This window comes from Megalobrama amblycephala, linkage group LG24, assembly GCF_018812025.1.
Source record: "Megalobrama amblycephala isolate DHTTF-2021 linkage group LG24, ASM1881202v1, whole genome shotgun sequence".
Taxonomy (NCBI): Eukaryota; Metazoa; Chordata; class Actinopteri; order Cypriniformes; family Xenocyprididae; genus Megalobrama; species Megalobrama amblycephala.
Window position 1 is genome coordinate 3,673,483 of NC_063067.1, and position 17,025 is coordinate 3,690,507.

Below are 17,025 nucleotides of genomic sequence, written 5' to 3' on the forward strand. Positions count from 1 at the left end.
ACCAGAGTGCTTTATTTTCACTTAGGATACCTTTATGACAATAAATACTCTTGAGTAAATAGTGTTCTGCTCATTTTAATGAAATACAGTTATAAGAAAAGTATGGACTGAACAAAACGGCACTGAATAAAAAAAAAAAAAGGTAATTGCGACTTTTTATCTCACAATTCTGACTTTTTAACACGTTGTTGGGAGTTTATATCACAGTTCTGAAAAAAGAAATCAGAATGGCAAGATATAAACTTGCAGTTGCGAGAAAAAAAGTCCGAATTGCATTCTGACTATATCTCGTAATTCTGACTTTATGTCAAAGTTCAAATCTTGCAACTTTGACTTTCTTGCAATTGCATGTTTATATCTCGCAATTCTGACTTTTCTCGTAATTGACTTTTTCCTCACAACTGCATGTTTATATCAATTCTGACTTTATTTCTTGTAATTGTGGGTTTATATCTCACAATTCTGACTTTTTCTTGCAATTCTGACAACAAAAACAAGTTTTAAAAATATCCATAATGCTGTAGATTAACAGAATACAGTCATGAAATTAAAAAAAAAATCAGAGTGCTTTATTCTCACTCAGAAAACTTCTTTTATGACAATAAATACTCTTGAGTAAATAGTAAATAGTGTTCTGCACATTTTACTGAAATATTATAAGACAAGTATGGAAACTTGTTTCCACCACTGAATAAAAATTAAAAAAGGTAATTGTGACTTTTTATCTTAGAACTCTGACTTTTTTTCTCATAATTGCAAGTTATAAAGTCAGAATTGCGAGACAAACTTGCAGTTGCGAGAAAAAAGTCCGAATTGCATTCTTTATATCTTGCAATTCTGACTAAATCTGAGTCATTTATTGCAATTCTGACTTTATAACTCACAACTGCGTCAGAAAAAAGTCAGTATTGTGATTGTGACAAAAGTCGCAATTATCTTTTAAATGGTTTTATTCAATGGCAGAAACAATCTTCATAGAAAAGAGCTTCATTATGACTTTAAGACAGCCAGCTGTATTGTATGTGTCTTTCAGTTGAATCTTTTGTCCCAATGCTTACATTCTGGAAGTTTTGGTTTCCACTCCCCGTCTGGGCCACAGGTGATGAAACTCCGTCCAATGAGTATTAAACCAGGATCGCAGGCAATTGTCACTGTGTTCCCGAATTTATAGACAGACCTTAATCCCCTCATTCTTGATCCTCGTGGCACATGTGGGTGAGGACAGGCAATGTCTGAAAGGCACAGGAAACAGACTGTTAATTCATGTTTTCAAATTAAAAGTGTGTGGTAATAAAGTATTAAAACAATGAAGAAACATAAAGGGGCCACAGAAATATTTCACTAATATGCGTATAACAAAATGCACAATAAATATAAGCTATTCTTTGCCAAAAAAAAAGGAAAAGAAAAAAGAAATGATTCTGAACTGCCTGAAAGGAGTCTTCAGTAATTCCAGATTAATCATAAAATGCAAATTAATGTAATTTTTATCCAAAAGAGTTCACTCAATGAGTGAATGCATGATTTATTTTTGATGGTTTCACTAGAATTGGACTGGAATTAGGTCTTTTTTGGTTTTTGTGAAACTGTAAAAAAATAATAAAAAAAGAGCTTATTTTCAATTAAAATAATAAAATTAAACAATTAAGAGGTAAATAAAGTTACAAACACCAAAACATTTATAAAATACGGAAGAGTATTAGGGACCAAGCAATAATAAAAAAATAAAACCATCTCGAGATTAAAGTTGTTAAATTTCGAGAATAAACTCGTTAAATTATGAGAAAAAGGTTGAGATAAAATGTTGAGAATTAAGTCATTACATTACAAGAAAAAAGTCGTTAAATTACGAGAACAAATTTGTTAAATTATGAGAACAAATTTGTTAAATTATGAGAACAAATTTGTTAAATTATGAGAAAAATGTCATTAAATTTCGAGAAAAAAGTCTAGATAAAATGTTGAGAATAGTCATTAAATTACGAGAAAAAAGTTGTTAAATAACGAGAACAAATTCGTTAAATTATGAGAAAAATGTCATTAAATTTAGAGAAAAAAGTTGTTAAATTACGAGAACAAATTTGTTAAATTATGAGAAAAATGTCGTTAAATTTCGAGAAAAAAGTCGAGAAAATGTTGAGAATAAAGTCATTCAATTATGAGAAAAAAGTCGTTAAATTACGAGAACAAATTCGTTAAATTATGAGAAAAATGTCATTAAATTTCGAGAAAAAAGTTGTTAAATTACGAGAACAAATTTGTTAAATTATGAGAAAAATGACGTTAAATTTCGAGAAAAAACTCAAGAAAATGTTAAGAATAAAATCATTCAATTATGAGAAAAAAGTTGTTAAATTACGAGAACAAATTTGTTAAATTATGAGAAAAATGTCATTTAATTTCGAGAAAAAAGTTGAGATAAAATGTTGAGAATAAAGTCATTAAATTACGAGAAAAAAGTCGTTAAATAACGAGAACAAATTCGTTAAATTATGAGAAAAATGTCGTTAAATTTCGAGAAAAAAATTGTTAAATTACGAGAAAAAAATTTGTTAAATTATGAGAAAAATGTCATTAAATTTCGAGAAAAAAGTCAAGATAAAATGTTGAGAATAAAGTCATTCAATTATGAGAAAAAAGTCGTTAAATTACAAGAACAAATTCGTTAAATTATGAGAAAAATGTCATTAAATTTCGAGAAAAAAGTTGTTAAATTACGAGAACAAATTTGTTAAATTATGAGAAAAATGTCGTTAAATTTTGAGAAAAAACTCAAGAAAATGTTGAGAATAAAGTCATTCAATTATGAGAAAAAAGTTGTTAAATTACGAGAACAAATTTGTTAAATTATGAGAAAAATGTCATTTAATTTCGAGAAAAAAGTTGAGATAAAATGTTGAGAATAAAGTCATTAAATTACGAGAAAAAAGTCGTTAAATAACGAGAACAAATTCGTTAAATTATGAGAAAAATGTCGTTAAATTTCGAGAAAAAAATTGTTAAATTACGAGAAAAAATTTGTTAAATTATGAGAAAAATGTCATTAAATTTCGAGAAAAAAGTCAAGATAAAATGTTGAGAATAAAGTCATTCAATTATGAGAAAAAAGTCGTTAAATTACGAAGAACAAATTCGTTAAATTATGAGAAAAATGTCATTAAATTTCGAGAAAAAAGTCGTTAAATTACGAGAACAAATTTGTTAAATTATGAGAAAAATGACGTTAAATTTCGAGAAAAAAGTCAAGATAAAATGTTGAGAATAAAGTCATTCAATTATGAGAAAAAAGTTGTTAAATAACGAAAACAAATTTGTTAAATTACGAGAAAAATGTCGTTAAATTTCGAGAAAAAAGTCGAGATAAAATGATATATATGAAAAAACTTTATTGACTTTATTCTCAACATTTTATCTCAACTTTTTTCTTAAAATTTAACGATTTTTTTCTCGTAATTTAGCGAGTTTATTCTCAACATTTTATTTCGACTTTTTTCTCGAAATATAACGAGTTTTTTCTTGTAATTTAACGAGTTTTTTCTCGTAATTTAATGAGTTTATTCTCAACATTTTATTTCAACTTTTTTCTCGAAATTTAACGAGTTTTTTCTCGAAATTTAACAACTTTAATCTCAAAATGTTTTTATTTTTTTTATTATTGCTTGGCCCTAATCCTCTTCTGTAATAAAAGAAATGCGTAAATTTAAAGATAATATTTTATCAGACTGAAAATAATTTTTAGGCTCCGGGTCCTTTTGCCCCCCCAGAAGATGTGTTTTTCCGTGGGGAGGAGAGGAGAGGGTTAAAGTTTATCTGTACCTGTACACTCAGGAGGCGGGGCGCTCCAGGTGCCCTTCTGTGTGCAGTATATATCTCTCGCACCAATCATAGCGCCAGTACGGCAGTGATAGGACACCACGTGACCGAAGGGAACATGGTCATATATGGGGTCAAACATCTCAGCGCCCTTGACCTCTGGAGGTGGAGGACAGTGCACAGCTGCAAAACACACACTGTCATCAGTGATGGGAGTCGACTCCAAAAGAATCACTTCCTCGACTATGAATAGCTCTCAATTCAGGGTTGACTCGAGCATAGGAATCAACCTTTGTTTTGTTTCTAAAATAGTCATTTGGTTTGCAATTTTGTTATTTAATGCATTGAGATTCAGATATTTGAAATCAACTAATGAAAAAAATCTCAGAAAACCATCATACGTTCGCATGTAGGGTTCCTCCCGTCCCAGCCTCCATCTCGGCAGGTCCGTATTTGTGGGCCAATCAGCTCATACCTAATGAGAGCGATCAGAGAGCGATCAAACGAATCAAAGATGGATGAATGTCTAATGAGATCATGGCTCTGTTCCAAACACTAGTGAGCTGCCTTCACTATTATAAAAAAGCTTTTTGTTTCCATTTTAGTATTGAATACATTATAATTATAATCAACAATTCTTTTGCGTCACACTACAATTTTGATGTATTATTATTATTAATTTATTTCACCAAAGTCATTGCAGTGCATTTTAGGATTGTCAGCAGATACATGCAAAGCTGTCTTCAGATGTGCCTAAAATAAGGAATCGTAGACTCCTACCTCTTTATATACCTTAAAATTCTGCCTGTTTTGGCAGTCCACTAGCTTTTGGAGCAGAGCCCTTGTTTTAGTTCAGACAGTGTCGTGTGTAAATTTCATAAAGCACAAAGAGAACTTGCTGTATCTCACCCTTCTTGACAGATGGCTTTAGCTGTATGTCCGAATGACACGCCCGTGTACTCAAAGCGGCCATAGGAAATCTCTCCAGCAGATCCGCATTTTTTCCCTTTTGATATAAACATGTTGTTAGATTGTTCCAACACATCAGAAAAGTTAAGAATGTGCATTTTGTCTGGTATCCAGAACTGCCTCCTGTTAACTGTCTCCGAATATGAAAGCAGAAAGCAGGAGATGAAGTGAAGCACTGCAGAAAATGATTGTCTTCCTCAGTATTTTTGTCTTGTTTTCCAGTACAAACATCTAAACATTCTTAAATCAAGATGCATTTTCTTAAGAATCAAAATGATTGAAGATATTAAGTCTTGTTTTCTTAAAAACTATCAAAATGAAGTGAATCTTTGCTTAAAACAAGAAAAAATGTCTGCCAGTGGGAGGGAAAAATAAACTTGTTTTCCCTTTGAATTAAAGGCACAACATGTAAGATTTTTGCAGTAAAATATCCAAAAACCACTAGGCCAGTGTTATAGATTTTAGATGTTTCCAACTATTTATGTTAATAAATAATACTGTACATCGTGAGAAAATTGCAATTTTAACGTTTCCAGGAGTCGCCTGTCAATTGCGTCATACCCGCGTTACCCTCTTTTCCGGTTTTATTTTGTAGAAACCATGGAAACACCAAAGACGCTTTAATATTTACATGTTTTAATAGAAAAGGGAACACACACAAACTCCGCGCTCAAACTCGGCATCATCAAGATCTGCCTTTGTTTTGAACAGGCCTCTAGCAGCGAAAAAACTACATATTTTTATTTACACATTTTTCTGAGATTTTTTTCTCGTTTTTAGCATAATGTCACTTCATTTTGATACATTTTTCAGAAAACAAAACTTAGTAATTAAGTTATTTTGCTTCTCAAGTAAATGTATCTTGATTTAAGAATGTTTAGATATTTGTACTGAAAAACAAGACAGAAAATCAGTTTTGCAGTGTAGAATAAATGAGCAGGATTTATTTAATAATGTCAGTCTGACCAGCACAAATCCAACAAGTTATTATATCAAAGTGAATGCAATTAAAAAAAATTATAATATGATAAATGATTATATAATTAAATGAATAACAAAAAGATCCAGAAAATAAAAATGTATGGTTGCTCTCTTGAAGCTACACAAACACACACACACACACACACACACAGCTACTAAGAATCCTTGGATCCTTCAATATAATAAGTGGGAGCAAATGCAGTTAAAGGTCCTATGACATACGTTCACAATGGAGCTTCAGTTTTGTCCACTGGCCACCTTGACAGCGTATACTGTCACTCCCTCTGGCCCTGCGGTGTCCTATGCCGCATTTGTAACGAATGCGAGAACCAGATGGGTACTCTTTCAGATTCCAGGGGGACCAGTCTCTGAGCTCAAAGTTAGGGTGTGATGGAGCTGGACCACATTTACCTGTGAGAAAAAACAAAATGAGTTTAGGCGCTGACTCTTGCCTATATTATTCACTGATATCATCAACAGAAAGAATACTAAAGTTGGCCCTTCATGTGACCACAATGTATACTACTGTTTGAAACCGTTTCGACACATTAATGCACCTACCAGTAGCTGAAATCCTTTTAGGCTGACACTCAGGCAAGCCCTGCCATTGGCCGTCTGGTCCACATGTGACCTGTGGTGGGCCAATCAGATCAAAGCCCTCACTGCAGCTGACGTCCACAATGTCTTTGTATTTGTACAGAACTCTAGGTCCACGTATCCTTCCGTTTGCCACAGTAGGTGCTGAACAGTTGATCACTGATAATAAACAAGGGCAAAAGACACTCTTACTCCACAATGGCTTCATTTGACATGCAAGGTTTTAACATTTCTATTTGTTTAACAGGTTGTTTTTATCAGGATAAAATGACTCTAGGCACAATATTAAAGAAGATCATCACATTTAATTGGATACAATTCAATTTTCCCCAAAACATTCAATCATCTGTACTTACTTTGACACTTCGGCTCATTTGGGATCCATTTCTCGCTTGTGTCGCACATGAAATCTCCAGATCCGATGAATCCCTCATTGCAGGTGATGGATAAGGGGTCTCCCGGCACGTAAACAGACTTCAGCTCTTTCACTGTGCCACTTTTTCCCAATTCAGGAGTGGGACATGTTTCGAGAATGGGAAGTGGGACTAAAACTCTTGAGAACTGAACTTTTGAGATCATCGGCAAATGAAAGAAAAACAAGGAGAAAGACTGAAGTGATTATATACACAATACATTTAAAGAGGTCAATGTTTCTTAATGTTTTAAGATAACAGGACTTGATGTGTTATGAACACATACAAGAACTTTCAGGGCTCAAAACTCCAAAAAGAGCATTTATTGATTTATTGAGCATTATTCTTAAAAGAGCAGCATCAAAAAAACAGACCATGCAAAAGGACACTGACAACAGCTGACGTTGATATTTTACTGGTTTTACGTCAAATACAATGTCTACCAAATATCTGATGCCAATATCATATTAATGTCAAAGACCAACATTTTAGGTACGGTAACCAAAACCCAACAACGGATACTACACAATGTTAAATTCTAACATCATTAGACGTTGATATTTTCTGCTTTTAAGTCATGGTATTACATAACTAAAAGTTCAATATCTTTCAAACATCTCATGGCAACATCATATTAACGTCAAAGATCGACATTTTAGCAAAACCCAACATCTGCTAAATGTCATAATTTTATCATCCACAGTGGTAAATGATAAAGTAATGGAAATTCAATGTTTGTCCAATGTTGGAAGTTGACATAAATCCAACGCTGGGTTTTGACATCAACCCGATTTACATTTCCAGTCAAAATTCAACATCTGTCCAATGCTGGAGGTTGGCATCAAGCCAACGACGGGTTTTAAGGTCAACCTGATTTCACCAAAATTTAACAACTTTACAATATTTGAGCCCAACTTTGGGTTTTAACATTAACCTGATTTACATTTCCAATCAAAATTCAACATCTGTCCAATGCTGGAGGTTGGCATCAAGCCAATGGTGGGTTTTGATGTCACACGATTTTAAATTCCAAAATTCAATGTCTATCTAGTGTTGAAGGCTGGTGTCTGATTTACATTTCCATTTTCATTTCCAACCAAACTTCAAAGTCTATCCGATTTTGGAGGGTGACATCAAGCCAACGATGGGTTTTGACGTCAACCTGATTTCACCAAAATTTAACAACGTTCCAATATTGGAGTCCAACTTTGGGTTTTAACATCAACCTGATTTACATTTCCAATCAAAATTCAACGTCTATCAAGTGTTGAAGGTTGGTGTCAAGCCCACTGTGGGTTTTGACATCAACCTTATTTTCATTTTCATTTTCCATTCCATTTTTATTTCCAACCAAACTTCAATGTCTATCCAATGTTGGAGGTTGACATCAAGCCAACGTTGGGTTTTGACATCAACCTGATTTACATTTCCAATCAAAATTCAATGTCTATCTAGTTTTGTAGGTTGGTGTCAAGCCCACAATGGGTTTTGACATCAACCTTTTTTCATTTCATTTTCCATTCCATTTTTATTTCCAACCAAACTTCAATGTCTATCCAATGTTGGAGGTTGACATCAAGCCAACGTTCGGTTTTGACATCATCCTGATTTTCATTTCCAATCAAAATTCAATGTCTGTCCAATGCTGGAGGATGGTGTCAAGCCAATGGTGGGTTTTGATGTCAATACAATTTTGAATTCCAACCAAAATTCAACATCTATCTAGTGTTGAAGTTTGGTGTCTGATTTTCACTTCCATTTTCAATTCCATTTTCATTTCCAACCAAACTTCAAAGTCTATCCGATTTTGGAGGGTGACATCAAGCCAGTGTTGGGTTTTGACATCAACCTGATTTACATTTCGAATCAAAATTCAATGTCTATCTAGTGTTGAAGGTATGTGTCTGATTTTCATTTCAACTTTCCATTCCATTTTCATTTCCAACCAAACTTCAAAGTCTATCCAATTTTGGAGGGTGACATCAAGCCAATGTTGGGTTTTGACATCAACCTGATTTACATTTCCAATCAAAATTCAACGTCTATCTAGTTTTGTAGGTTGGTGTCAAACCCACAGTGGGTTTTGACATCAACCTTTTTTTCATTTTCATTTTCCATTCCATTTTTATTTCTAACCAAACTTCAATGTCTATCCAATGTTGGAGGTCGGCATCAAGCCAGTGTTGGGTTTTGACATCAACCTTATTTTCATTTTCCACTCCATTTTTATTTCCAACCAAACTTCAATGTTTATGCAATGTTGGAGGTTGGCATCAAGCCAGTGTTGGGTTTTGACATCAACCTGATTTCACCAAAACGTAACTAACATCTATACAATGTTTGAGTCCAACGTCTTTCTGACATTCAACTGAGATACAAGTTTAGAGCAAGAAACCACCTTTAGTGAGCAGCATGCATTAAGGGTTTTATCTGAAATCACATACTTTCTTGAGTAGGTACTTATTTTGAATAAGTAATTAATTAACGACTGCTAAAAAGTATGTTCTATATATTATGAATGTAATTCAGACATACTACATCCACCTTGCTGTCATTATCATGTGACCCACCATCTTACCAGAAGTAGTAGGTCATCCAGGGTCTTTTTGCAGACTCTTTTATGAGTATTGTGAATTTAGACATACTTCTTTTGTCACATACTGTTTTTTGCTACTATATAGTAGGGAAGTATACGATTTCAGATACAGCCCAAGTGTGAAAACAGCTTAAATTACCTTTAGGGTGACACTCAGGCAAGTTCAGCCATTGGCCATCTGGTCCACATGTGACCACTGACGAGCCAATCAGATCAAATCCCTCACTGCAGGTGATGGTTACAGTGTCTTGGACTGTGTACTGTGTCCTTTCTTCAGGATTAATCCATCTGTTTGCCACGTCAGGTGCTGAACAGATGATCTTTGACACTAAAACAGAAGAAAAAATAACAATTCATTGTGCCAATGAATGATGATGAATTACCAGTATTCACCACTAGAGGACGCCAGTTTACTTTCTACAAGTCCTATACAACCCACCTGTGATTTGAGTCAAACTTAATAGATTAAAGGGGATTTACTGCCACACAATCCTCTTACATCTAATGCACTGTACAGGTCTGTTGAAACGCTACTGCGTCATGCATTTTCATAGTTTGTGGTTTTTAGAAGATATAATTGCACTTCACGAGTGTGTAGTTGAGTGATAGCTAGAAAGTTTTGAGTGTTATAATTGTAAATCAAAGGGTTTTGATGAATTTAAAAAGTCAAAGGGTTAAACTCACCCTCACAGATGGGGTCTGTCCCATTCCAACCATATTCCACACACATACGGACTCTTTCTCCTCTCAAAACATATCTGCATGAGAAAACAATTACATGACAGAAAAATGACATAATGAAAGAGAAAAATTATTGGCCTGATCACTTTTTCTGCCTGCTCTAACCATGTTTTCACATATTCATGGACTTCAGACATGAAGAATGAAAATAAGGTTTCAGTACCCTTTATTACACATAGCAATGGCTTTATCACCGAATGATCGTCCTTCTTGACTGTATTGCCCATTCTCTATGTCACCCAGCGCATTGCACTTTGTCTCTGTGAAAATAAATGAGAAAATATGAAAAGGTTGAGTGCAATGAATAAATAATTGATATTTTAGAGACATAGATAAACAGATCCATCTCACTTTGGCAGATCATGTTCAACAGTGTCCAGCGTCCTTTTATACAGCGTGATATTCGACTTCCATCCGACTGCGAATAACCCAGAGAACATCTATAAGCCACTTTGTCCCCGTCATTGAACACTGATTTGTGAAGATATTTGTTGTCCAGCTGCTTGTCCGGATATTTGGTTGGTTCGCCACACTGATGTCTTTGAGACACTGAAACAGAGAGTTTCAAAGCACAAAAATGATAGTGATGAAAAATGCTGTCACATGATTAGGTAATGCCGATTATGTTAAGTATTATGCATGTTGGCTGCCGTACTAAAAAAAGAACATATATTCTTGCTACTGAATCACTTAATCATCAATATGTGACCCTGGACCACAAAACCAGTCGTAAGTCACACGGGTATATTTGTAGCAATAGCCAACAATACATGTATATGTCACAAATTATCAATTTTTCTTTTATGCCAAAAATCATTAGGATATTAAGTAAAGATCATGTTCCATGAAGATATTTTGTAAATTTCCTACTCTAAATATATCAAAAATTTATTTTTGTGAGTGGATAGATGAAGTGCTATGCAGGATATTTAAGACAATATTTGAAGAGTTCAAATGCAAAAGCCTCTAAGTGCAATCTGAAATTTTCTTCTAAAATGAGCATTTTTATCAAGCTCGTATGTTTAGGTTGAGTAATTTCACTTTAATGGCAATTAATAGGTCCTTTTCATTGTCATTAAAGTGAAATAACTGAACATAAAAATGCTCATTTTAGAAGAAAATTTCACATGGCATCTGAACTCTTCATTTGCTGATTAGACAGCAATACAGTTTGCCACATCTCAGACCTCAAATACATAAAATATTACCCATTATAGATATTTACCCCCCACACTACACTTTCTCATTGGATCTATGCAAATCCCATAGGTGACCTCTTTTGATCTCAAAAAGGTGAGTTCTCACTGAAAGGTGAGGAGTTTGCATCAATGAAGCTTAAATGACCTAAGGACTTCATTTGGACAACTTTAAAGGCAATTTTCTCAATATTTTGATTTTTTTGCACCCTCAGATTTTCAAATAGTTGTATTTCGGCCAAATATTGTCATATCTTAACAAAACATACATTATGGAAAGCTTATTTACTTACTTTCAGATGATGTATAAATCTCAATTTCAAAAAATGTACCTTATGACTGGTTTTGTGTTCCAGGGTCACATGATGTAAATACTGATAGTGTGTGTTAAAGGTCCTCTAAGCGATGTCACACGTTTTTAGGCCAAAACATTTTTTGTCACATACAGCAAACATCTCCTCACTATCCGCTAGCTGCCTGTCCCCTGAACACACTGTAAAAAAACGCGGTCTCTGTAGTCGCCACAAGCTCCAAAAACGGCAATAAAAACAAACTGGTGCAGCCTGGACCACTAAACATAATAAACACGCTCCAGCCAATAACCGACAAGAATGATTTTAAATGCGCATTCATGACTGTTTCAGGAAGCACGGAGGGGAGGGGAGGGGAGGAGGAGGAGGAGGAGGGAGAGTCTAGCTAGCCTCTGTTTTGTTTGACAACACTAAGAACGTCAACAGGAAGTTACTCCAGCCAGGATCACTTAGAGCACCTTTAAGTTCAATAACTCATTTCAAGTGTTTTGAGTGTGAATGTTATAGCAATGATCTGCAACTGGAAGATTATGCAATGCATGACTCTAGATGGCAGTAAATCTATTTTAAACATGTGGTTAAGAAAAAAAATCTCTAAGGTATGCATAAGAAAACACCTTCACCTACTAGACTTATAGCTGAAGCTTCAGGGATGCAAACAGGTAAGGGGGAAAAAAGGTGAGAGCATTGCGCAGGGCTTTGTCAAGCAAAAGTTATTTGCTTTACATGCTCATTTGTAGTTACTTTAAGGGATTTTTTCATTTATTTTTTATTACCCTATATGTAACATATTGTTGCAACATCTGACCAAAATAAACATTTGGTTAAAATCTCATGTTATAAAAGATGAAGTGCTATGCAGGATATTTAAGACAATATTTGCTGATTAGACAGCAATACAGTTTGCCACATCTCAGACCTCAAATACTTCAAATATTACCCATTATAGATATTTACCCCCCTAAACACACTTTCTCGTTGGATCTATGCAAATCCCATAGGTGACCTCTTTTGATCTCAAAAAGGTGAGTTCTCACTGAAAGGTGAGGAGTTTGCATCTATGAAGCTTAAATGACCTTATGTTTAACTTTATGCCTATTCATGAAGCTACAGAATCATCAAGTAGCCTTGAATATTGATAAAACTGTTTATACATGATTGATTAGCATATTTAAATGAGCTTAACCAGCTTATTGATCAAACAGGTGTCCATCAAACTTGACAGTTAAAGTTGTTCAAATATATTACCAGTAAAATTAAAATGATCTGTGAAAAATATACAGTTGCATTAATAAAGTGGCTGGAATAACGGTGCACCGTGTCAAACATTGAAACGTGATCCGTTAAATGAATACACAGCGTGCCACATCGAGCTCTCGCAGTGTCTAACGTTACAGCTTTAAAGTTGTTGATTCTAATGTTTTGTTAGACGTTAGACATTTAATGTAATCTTATATTGAAAAGATACTTACCTACAAAGTGCACAAACACAAGTATGAGTACATTCCCCCAAACAATCGCCATATTCACGGACATCTGCATACGAAGTGAAGAAGTCTGTATGCGTTCAAATTACACACTCGCAAAGTGTTTCTACGCCGGTGCGTCACGAAAGCTCAAACCCTCCCCTTATTCAGTGTAAATCCACATAAACACTTCTACATGCGCTATAGTTCTTGTAAAACAACAAAAAACGACTGACACATTCAAATAATATCAAAATTGTGTTTTAAAAAATAGCGTTTCTGAATGGAAGAAAACGCAGGTCGTGCTTTTGACCCTCTATGGCAAACCATTTTTTCCATTTGTCCTTTAAAACACCTTTTTTAACCAGCCTAATTAGCGACTAGCTTAAGTTTCTCTAGTATTGGGCTATATATTAATCAGATAGTAATATTAGTAGTGATTATTTGCAGCTATTTCCATTACTTACTAGTAGCTTATTTTCCCTTTCTGCCAAGTTTTGATTAGAAAAAGCAAATGAATAAGAGTTAAGTGATGAAAATATACCATCAGTGACTAATTGGAACAGATAGTCTACTAGTCATTACACAATCATGTACCATTAATGAATAAATCAATAATAGGCCTATGTAAATACATTATTAACAAGGAATAAATGTTAAAAATATACACATTGAATCACTTATACAGTACATTCAGGCTTCATAGAATGTGTTCCTCTGTACTCGATTAATGTTAGTGGCATACTTTCATCTACTGTGTGCGGTTTTAATTATACCACACAAATGCAGTCTCATTTTTATTTCATTTAATTAAATGCTTTGATTTTCTTCAGTAGCTACTGTGGTTCAGAACTGCTAAAGGTTATGCAAGATATCATTAAACAAGCTCATACACGTGTTTTTAATGTCTGTAGGATTTTTCATCCCTCGGTCATAAATCATAGATTGTTTCTTCATGGACTGAACTGAATCCATGTTCTCTTAAATTTTAAAATGTCAAAGGGAATTTTACTTTACTTGCAATAGCCTAAACATTCATGGTTATCTTTCGTAGTCCTTGAGAAATTTTGGTTTCAGAAACATCTCTGCAACAGACGAGATTGTTTATTATCGTCATCCTTGATCGAGCATTCCTATCAGAGGCACAAAATATTCCTAGTCATGTGATATGTATGTCCTGTTTCAGGACAAGGCCCAATGATATGGATGTTATTATTATTCTAACAACCTCTGCAATAGTTCCAGTAAAACAAGCAGGCGGTTTGAGGTGAGGCTGGTGAGACGGGTCAAAAAAAGATTCATGAATGCGCATTTGAGCAGGTTTTACAATCACGGACACCCCACCTTGAAAAAGACAATTGTTACTCCATATGCTGCGGGTGGAGCAGCGTTTTAATACATGGTGATGTCACAGTTTCTGTTGTCCAACCCTGACAGATCTTTTCCATCTTCAGAGTTTTGATGAATTCACTGTGGAGACAAAACGCGCAGCTTTAACTTTAATGTGTTTGACAAATGCCACCTTGTTTTGCCTAGAACGTGATTGGATCAAAATTGCAGGAAATAACAAACTGGAATGATTTTCCCAAGAATTCAGCATCCTCTAATCACTGTACTGATAAAAAAAAACTAAAAAAACTAAATGAAAATGTTTGTTTCACCATTTATCACATACTAAATTATTTTTAACAATATTTATGACTCACTACTTGTGATTGCGTGATGTTATTTCAGGGCAAGCTACAAATGTTCTACCATAAAAGGACAGCATTAGTTTTTCCCCAGAGCTGTGTGAACAAAACTGTCCAATGTTGTGGCCATGTTCAAGGCAATGGCTCAAACAACCCTCCCTTTTCCACATGGCAGACCAGTCTGAACCAGAGCTGTTTGTGCGACTGTGGGCACTATGTTTTTTGTTTTTGTTTTTGTACATAAAATATGCAAGAAACAGTTAAAAAACAAAGAACAAAAAGCAGAGAAATATACAAACTATACACATACACACACATATATATATATATATATATATATATATATATATATATATATATATATATACATGCATATACACACATACCTACATATTACATACAAAATGCAAGAGAGAAAAGATGAGTTTTAAGGCATGATTTAACCTCAGATAAACTGGAGGCCATTCTAATAGAATTGGGAAGATTGTTCCAGAGTGTGGGACCAGCCACTTCAAAAGCTTGATTAGCCCTTGTCTTTAGGTGGGTTCTGGAAATTAAAACATAAATCATTCCAGAACTTCAATCAGCCATTAACCAGAGCAAAAAGATGATTTTATATATATAAATGCATGCATGACTGCAATATTGCACATTTTAATTGCTAATATAATTAGATGACAGAAAAATTATTGGCATCATTAGGAAAAAATGTGTATTACAAATTACGTTGACATTAGTGGAGTTGCATTGGCATGGTTAAAAATTGTACTTATCTGACCATCAACAATTCGTAGCAGTAAATGAAGAGACATCATCATTCAGAACACAAGTTCAGTATGGAGTACCACAAGGCTCAGTACTAGGACCGTTGCTTTTCAGCCTGTACATGCTCCCCTTGGGAGATATCGCTGATGTTTAGCTCTTTGTGGCCTTTAGAAACATACCAATTCACAAAACTAACGGAAAGCATAGTTGATATATTAAAAAATTTGGATGACTAGTAATTTCCTACTAACAGAGGTTTTGATTGTTTGACCAAAAACCTCCACACATAGTAACCTATAATAATAATTGATTCACTTTATACAGTTTCTGAACCAAAATGAATCAACACTGAACTGATTTCAGCTGGACAATGACACTATTGTCTTTTTAGAGCTGCTTTAAAGCAAAATTTAACTATTTTTTCCATCATTGAATCATTATTTTCCTGTTTATCAATGTAAAGCTGCTTTGAAACAATATGTATTGTATAAAGCACTATAGAAATAAAGGTGGCTTGACTTGACAAATCATGTAAACTAAATAATGCATGCATGATTACTGAAATATTGCACATTTTGATTGCCAATATATTTAAATGACCGAAAAATGATGATTGACATCATTAAGAAAAACAAATTACGTTGGCATTAGTGGAATTGCATTGGCATGGTTCAAATCATACTTATCTGACAGTCAACAGTTCATCTCAGTAAATAAAGAGACATCATATCAATCACAAGTTCAGTATGGAGTACCACAAGGCTCAGTACTAGGACCGTTGCTTTTCAGCCTGTAAATGCTACCCTTTGGAGATATCGCTGATGTTTAGCTCTATATTTCTTTGTGGCCTTTAGAAACATACCAATTCACAAAACTAATGGAAAGCATAGTTGATATATTATAAAAAAATTGGATGACTAGTAATTTCCTACTAACAGAGGTTTTGATTGTTTGACCAAAAACCTCCACACATAGTAACCTATAATAATAATTGATTCACTTTATACAGTTTCTGAACCAAAATGAATCAACACTGAACTGATTTCAGCTGGACAATGACACTATTGTCTTTTTAGAGCTGCTTTGAAACAAAAATGTAACTATTTTTCCATCATTGAATCATTATTTTCCTGTTTATCACTGTAAAGCTGCTTTGAAACGATATGTATTGTATAAAGCATTATAGAAATAAAGGTGGCTTGACTTGACAAATCATGTAAACTAAATAATGCATGCATGATTACTGAAATATTGCACATTTTGATTGCCAATATATTTAAATGACCGAAAAATATGATTGACATCATTAAGAAAAACAAATTACGTTGGCATTAGTGGAATTGCTGCTTTCAAATCATACTTATCTGAAGTCACAGTTCATCTCAGTAATAAAGAGACATAACTACAAGTTCAGTTGGAGTCCACAAGGCTCATACTGACCGTTGCTTTTCAGCCTGTAAATGCTCCCTTTGGAGATTCGCTGATT

The 17,025-nt window shown here is 34.1% G+C and overlaps 1 protein-coding gene across 1 annotated transcript; it reads right to left on the bottom strand.

Moving 5' to 3' along the window:
• Positions 1-243: 243 nt before the first annotated feature.
• Positions 244-13,291, bottom strand: si:ch73-217n20.1 (C4b-binding protein). Its single transcript, XM_048178684.1, has 12 exons — positions 13,090-13,291; positions 10,462-10,659; positions 10,274-10,370; positions 10,054-10,127; positions 9,509-9,697; positions 6,717-6,926; positions 6,325-6,519; positions 5,986-6,174; positions 4,723-4,819; positions 4,215-4,288; positions 3,817-3,996; positions 244-1,232 (listed from the first exon to the last, which is right to left on the bottom strand). Exons 1-12 carry the CDS (start codon positions 13,157-13,159, stop codon positions 1,030-1,032), a joined length of 1,776 nt encoding a protein of 591 aa, XP_048034641.1. The 5' UTR covers positions 13,160-13,291; the 3' UTR covers positions 244-1,029.
• Positions 13,292-17,025: the final 3,734 nt, after the last annotated feature.